At 39.6% G+C, this 6,995-nt stretch overlaps 1 protein-coding gene and 1 long non-coding RNA gene across 5 annotated transcripts in view; one reads left to right on the forward strand and one right to left on the reverse strand.

The window, feature by feature from the left end:
* Positions 1-1,728, forward strand: part of LOC113647968 (zinc finger protein 501-like) — a 5,257-nt gene extending 3,529 nt beyond the window's left edge. The window contains exon 6 of one of the 2 annotated variants that reach the window (XM_027154993.2): positions 554-1,714. In XM_027154993.2, the coding sequence (XP_027010794.2) occupies positions 554-1,467 (914 nt within the window). In that variant the 3' untranslated portion in view covers positions 1,468-1,714. Of the gene's footprint in view, positions 1-553 lie in introns of both variants that reach the window. The other variant, XM_027154992.2, reaches the window with a different exon arrangement.
* LOC113647984 overlaps positions 1-6,946 on the reverse strand; it is a 15,677-nt gene extending 8,731 nt beyond the window's left edge. The window contains exons 1-8 of one of the 3 annotated variants that reach the window (XR_007138113.1): positions 6,810-6,946; positions 6,564-6,634; positions 6,345-6,493; positions 6,066-6,123; positions 5,887-5,963; positions 5,511-5,819; positions 5,033-5,268; positions 3,789-3,878 (exon numbers count right to left, since the gene is read on the reverse strand). This is a non-coding gene — a long non-coding RNA (uncharacterized LOC113647984). Of the gene's footprint in view, positions 1-3,788; positions 3,879-5,032; positions 5,269-5,510; positions 5,995-6,065; positions 6,124-6,344; positions 6,494-6,563; positions 6,635-6,809 lie in introns of all 3 variants that reach the window. The other 2 variants (XR_007138115.1, XR_007138114.1) reach the window with 2 other exon arrangements.
* Between the last annotated feature and the right edge of the window lie 49 nt (positions 6,947-6,995).

The following is a 6,995-nucleotide window of genomic DNA, read 5'->3' on the forward strand; positions in this document are numbered from 1 at the left end:
ACAGCGTTTAGCTCAGGAGTTATCGACTCGGGAAACTCCGACCTGTGAATATGTGGCCGACTTTACTTAAGACGCCGAGGCGCTTTTTTCCTTCTCGATAGGTGAGTAACGTTGGTTTTGCTTTGTTACACAGAACTAATATATGCCTTTGTCCTTTACATCATTATGCTTGTGTGGCATTTTTGCTTGTTTGTTTATCTACAATCGTATTGTTCTTCCCTTCAGCTATGATAAAGACACGTTTCTTTCTGTTAGTCGCCTGGGTTATGTATGTATGTGTGGGCGGAGCTAACGATACAGGGGTGACCCGTTTGGGTTAGGGGCGTGTTTGTTTTGGTGATTTCAAATTTCAACATTGGCTTTCAAACATCAGAGACCGCACCTTTAAGTTTCTCATTTTTGTGTCAAATCGAGTCCAGAAGCTTTTATTGTTCAATCCTATACTAAACGTTCCTCCAGGACCACGGTGCTGTATAACATCATGATTTCTACACAAAAATATACTTTGTTCTATTTTGCAATTTATTTCTAATACTTTTTATTATTGCTTCAGAAATGAACAATGCCCAGTTTCAAGTCTTCTCCTGTTCCTGCTGTTCACTTTCCTATACATCTCGAATTTACCTCCACAAACACATCAGAAGACACCACTATGAGGAATACGACCGCTTGCTAAAACTGGGAGAGATCAAAGATGAGAATCTTCTGACCGCAGGAGGCTCCGGGACTCAGGATCCAGTCTCAGGTACAGACAGCAGGAACTCCTCTGATCAGCGAACGCAGAAGGAAGTCTATCTGTGCTCGGAGTGTGGGAGGAGTTTTACCGATCAGAGTAATCTGCGACGTCACCAGCGCATTCACACAGGAGAGAAGCCACATCACTGTCTGCAGTGTGGAAAGAACTTCATTCGACAGAGTGATCTCCAGATACACCAGCGTGGTCACACAGGAGAGCGGCCATATCACTGCTCGCAGTGTGGGAAGAGTTTCACAACCAAAGGCAATCTCCAGATACACCGCTCAGTTCACACAGGAGAGAAGCCCTACCATTGTCCAGAGTGTGGCAAGAGTTTTGCCCAGCAGGGTAATCTCCAACGGCACCAGCGCATTCACAACGGAGAGAAACCGTATCACTGCTCACAGTGTGGGAAGAGTTTTAATCAACAAAGTACTCTTAAAGCACACCAGTTTATTCACACAGGACAGAAACCTTTTGGCTGTTCTGAGTGTGGGAAGAGTTTTGCCCAACACAGTAAGCTCCAACGACACCAGCACATCCACAAAGGGAAAAAAACTCGTCACTGCTTCCAGTGTGGAGAGAGTTTTACAACCAAGGACGGTCTCGTACAACACCAGTGCGTTCGCTTAGCCGAGTCGATGTTTCAGTGCGTACAGTGTGGACGAGGATTTACTAATTCAGGAGCTTTTAACATGCACAAGTGCTCCAACGTGGACCCGTCGCTTTAGTGTACAACCTTCAATCGTTTGATTCTGCTCCCTGAAAAACTGACCTAATACTATTTATGATCGTTTGTTGTTTATATGAATGACATAATCACTATATCGTCAAAAAGCTTCTCATGTCTGACACCATCCTTCCACTCACTCAGTCCATTAGGTTAATGGGAAGAAGAGAAAATTAAAAGATGGATCGGATGGATTTTCTGTGTGTGTTGTGTGTGTGTGTGTGTGTGGTGTGTGTGTGTTTGTGGCTGTGTGTTGTGTGTGTTGTGTGAGTGAGAGAGTGTGTGTGTGTGTGTGGGGGGGTTAATCAGTCTTGTCTGTGTACTGATACAGTTAACACACTTACAGTAACAGGTTGATCCAGCAGGTGGCGCTGTGAACATTTAATCCCCTATAAAAACAACAGAAGAAGAGCTGCAACTAATAGATTAGCTTTGTCACTGAGGTAATCACTACAGTTACAGTGTACATGTGAGTGTGTGTGTGTGTGTGTGTGTGTGTGTGTGTGTGTGTGTGTGTGTGTGTGTGTGTGTGTGTGTGTGTGTGAGGATGTTCACTGTGTCCTACTTTAAAACCAGATGTAAGTTCAACTAGTTGGTGGCTGAATCCCAAAAGTGTAATACTGTAGTGAGGGATACAGCGGTGTATCCACAATATGTAGTTCACTATTCACACGATGTAGTTCACTATTCACACTATGTAGTTCACTATTCACAATATGTAGTTCACTATTCACACTATGTAGTTCACTATGTATCCACAATATGTAGTTCACTATGTATCCACACTATGTAGTTCACTATGTATCCACACTATGTAGTTCACTATGTATCCACACTATGTAGTTCACTATGTATCCACACTATGTAGTTCACTATCCACACTATGTAGTTCACTATGTATCCACATTATGTAGTTCACTATCCACACTATGTAGTTCACTATCCACACTATGTAGTTCACTATGTATCCACACTATGTAGTTCACTATTCACACTATGTAGTTCACTATGTATCCACACTATGCAGTTCACTATCCACAATATGTAGTTCACTATGTATCCACACTATGTAGTTCACTATGTATCCACACTATGTAGTTCACTATGTATCCACACTATGTAGTTCACTATGTAGTGTAATAGAAAATGTTGTGAATAACAAAAATGAACATTGAACATTCTGTACCAAAACGCTCTCACACCAAAAACTAGGAACAGTAAAAAAGTAACAAAGGGGAACTGAACTGTTTCCAGTTGCACACTAGGTTGAAGAAACAAGAACATTGCAGGCTGCGGGCTTGTGGGAATAATGGAGACTAACAGCATGACCGTTGCACTGCTTGGTCAAAGACAAGACCGTTGCACTGCCTGTGCTAAGACAAGGTTAGAGGAAGTCACGTACAGTGGAAGACACACACACACATAGCTTCATGTATAAAAGGAGAACTGCCTTACATCCAACTAACTCACTCAGAAGGCAGGTCAGGACAGACTGACTTCACACTTGCAAGTGTATTGAATAAAGAGATCCCACAGGACTCTGCTGCCTTCTTCTCTGCAACTTAGGGAAACGTTCACTTGAACTATTATCTTTGATTAATAGAATAGAATTTCCTCCACATGTTTTAGCTCATTATTTTTCTCATTTGTTTTTAATAGTAATATGTATTTAATAATAATAATAATAATAATAATAATAATAATAATAATAATAATAATAATAAGAAGAAGAAGAAGAAGAAGAAGAAGAAGAAGAAGAAACATCTCTGTAGTATAACTGTAGTGTAACTATACAGTCATCAAGCTCAAACTGGATGAATGACCAGGGGGTATTCCAGAAAGCAGGGGGTATTCCAGAAAGCAGGTTATGTGACATACCTGGGTATGTTTAAGGGTAAGTTCGTGGATAACGTCAACTTTCGGTTCCAAAAACGGAGGTAACTTTCTGGGGTATGTATGTAACCATAGCAACTGACTCTCTGAAGATAACGGAGGAGGTTATGTTGCAGTGTAACTTCGTTGCAGAAGGTTGGTGAGCATGGTTTTGTCGGGAGAGGGTTATAAGACCGCGTATTGATGTGTTTGTATACCCTGATAAATATTTGAAGAGCGTTATCGTTTTTCAAAAGATTCGTTAGTTTATTTAACACGTCTTTTAAAACCGCATATTGCGAATGTGACAAACCGCGGTTCTGCGCTCAGCACTTAGGTTTCTTGCGTCTGGCCATTTTTTGTACAGTGTGGGCGATTCAGAGCATGTGGGAAAGGCCACTGTGTGTAGAGCTGTTCGTACAGTGTGTGTGGCACTTAAACAGTACTTACCCACCTTGGTGCAGTTCCCTGGCCATAAACCTCTGCTTGTTATTAAAGACGAACTCCACAGAGTGGCAGGTTTGTCCTTTGTAGTAAAATCTATGACACATATTTAATATATATTTAGTCATATTATTTATATCTATACATGTATTCATTATACGCACACACACTTCATACTTCCATAACTTTCTGTTTCATGGTTTCCAAATGTAATTGGGTGCATTGATGGCAGCAGAGTATGTTTTGCTTTATACAATTGTTTTTTTTTCCCTTTTTACATTCAATTTGTGTTGTACACTTCAATTATGGGGTCAGAATTGTTTCGTTATTCTGAATAAATACACTATGATCCACAAATAAATATAAAGAGTTTTACAAACATTTTTACAAATTTCACAAAAAGAAATGAAATTCACAAATTAATAAAATGGGATTTGCAAATAAAAACATATTTATAAATTGTATTTATTTGCGAATGTCTTCCTGCTCATTTGTGAATCGCGTTCTGTGCTTTTGTGGATTTGAAACATTTCTAACGTCAGGACGTGCACAAGAATCCACAAATAGGTGACTCCGCCCACCGTCTACTCCAGCCAATCACGTTCTGATTTACTCGCTCTTCACACCACCCCTGGACCCATTGATGATGCTGAACTCGTTTCCATAGAAAGCAGAACTGAACTAACCCTTAGTGCTGCTACAGTCCATACAGGGTTACCAGATTGGGCTCGAATCTGCGACTAATGTTTTTATTTGTTTTTTTTAATCGTATTTTGCAGCACATATTACACTGTGATAGTGCGAGTAAATCAGAACGTGATTGGTTGGAGGTAGACCGTGCCACGATTGTTCAGCGCCACGAGACCGTTGTCCGATTGGCTGGAGTTGGCGGTGGGCGGAGTCACCTGTTTGTGGATTCTTGTGCACGTCTTGACGTTAGAAATGTTTCAAATCCACAAAAGCACAAAACGCGATTCACTAATGAGCAGGAAGACATTCGCAAATAAATACAATTTATAAATATTTTTTTATTTGCAAATCCCATTTTATTAATTTGTGAATTTCATTTCTTTTTGTGAAATTTGTAAAAATGTTTGTGAAACTCTTTATATTTATTTGTGGATCATAGTGTATTTATTCAGAATAACGAAACAATTCTGACCCCATATTCAATCATTACAGGACAGTACAATGGATACTTGCTGGGGGACAGAGGATACCCTTGTCTGCCCTATTTAATGACACCTTACCCTGAACCTGAGCCTGGACCACAGACACGGTTTAACCTGGCTCTCAACCGAACACGGGCCAAGGTGGAGATGACTATAGAAATCCTCAAATCTCGGTTTCAGTGTCTGCGTGGGCTCCGGGTTAGTCCAGAGAGGGTATGCGACATTTTAGTGGCTTGTGTTGTGCTTCACAATATTGCCACTATAAGAGGAGAGAGCCACCCTCCTTGTATTGAGGAAGATGGCCAGAGGAACACCTACAGATTTTAGAGGCCAACAGAGACAAGACTTTTGAGAGACAGGATCTGTCCAAATTACTTTTATTAATTTTTTTGCAGCCAGGCAGGTAATATCTTTATTTCCTGAAAAACAATGTTTTTTTATATTGCTTCACACACACACACACACACACACACACACACACACACACACACACACACACACACACACACACACACACACACACAACTTTCAACATGCAACAGATTAAAGTTCTCACCTTAAGGCGATGGTCCAGTAATTCAATTTCAAGTACTGCTTTTTTAATGAGGAGCCTTTTCTCTTCCATTTGAAGCTGTATAAGGTCCATCTCCATGTCACATGTCACTTTTTCTTATTTGTTTTTGAAGATGGACCTTATACAGCTCCTTTGCTGGCAACTAGGAAGGTGGAAAAAATTTAATGAATGAGATTGTTTGGTCAGACAATAAAATTCAAATATGGACACCGGGACACAAATTCTTACCCTGCTTCGATTGTGTGCTGACGTTGAAGGACCCTCATGTGTGGGCAAATCCCTAGGTATGTACTGTGAAAGGACAATGACAGTTTGTAATGCAAAAAGGGGCCATACATTATAATGGTATGCATCATACCTCAGTGGATCTACCAGCATTGTCCACTTCTGTCACAGCAGATGTGGTCTCTTCATCGTCATCTTCATCATCTTCATCTTACAGGAGAAATATCCAAGTATACATTATCTGGCAAAAAAAAACAAAAAAACAACAACAACCTAAAAGTAACTAAAAGTACCTGACAACAAATCACTTACAACTGTGACAGACTGTATTCTTTCTGGAGGGTCCAATAATACAATCGTCCATCAGTGTCTATAAGAACACACAACCCATTAAATTCTCAATATTATCAAAGAAAATAATACATGAAAAGAGTAACATGTCAGACTAAGATCACAGTAGCCTTTACATCATATGCAGTTAAATAAAATAAGCCTACGTAAAAATTAATCTTGTTCAAAAAGCCTTTAAGTGACAGAGATAGTAATTTATTAAGACATAAATTTGAAAACAAATCATAGAGGTAAACTTACATTTCACCATTTTTTCACCATCACTTGTGGTGCATGGTGTGTGCAAGGAACTGCCCCCTGGAATGCCAGCAACCACTGATCAGATGGGGTGAGGGGAGGTGGTGGTGGGCCCCCACCAGTTAGATGGGCTTCAGTCTTCTTTCTATTAGCTACATGACAGAATGAATATACTAAATCCTGTTATAATAATAGTTCAGTAATTGTGTAATCTAATATTACCTTTTTGCAGAATGTTTTTGTGTTTCATTTTGATTTGGCTTAAAGTTCTTGTGGCTCCTGAAGGATTACACCTTATTAAATAAAAAATATACATTATTATTTTAAACTAAAGAAATAAATGGCAGGAAAAGTAAATGCTTTCATAGTGATATAACATATTCACAAGGATGTATAAGTCATACTTCATTATTCTGCATTATAATAAAACGGGAGCCAAAAATAAAATTTGTAATTTAATAAACTCACACATTTACTCTGTCCGTTATTTTTTGCCAAGCCAACTCTCTTGCTTTAGCCGATGCAGCTGTATTGCTTCTTTTTAATATTATTGGCTTAAACTCTTCATAAGTGTGCATTAACACCTCCAACTCCGCCTCTGTGAGATGCCGCTCTCTTGTTCGTTTTGAGTTTCCATGGTGACTCGTGAAATCG

This window comes from Tachysurus fulvidraco, chromosome 16, assembly GCF_022655615.1.
Source record: "Tachysurus fulvidraco isolate hzauxx_2018 chromosome 16, HZAU_PFXX_2.0, whole genome shotgun sequence".
Lineage (NCBI taxonomy): Eukaryota > Metazoa > Chordata > Actinopteri > Siluriformes > Bagridae > Tachysurus > Tachysurus fulvidraco.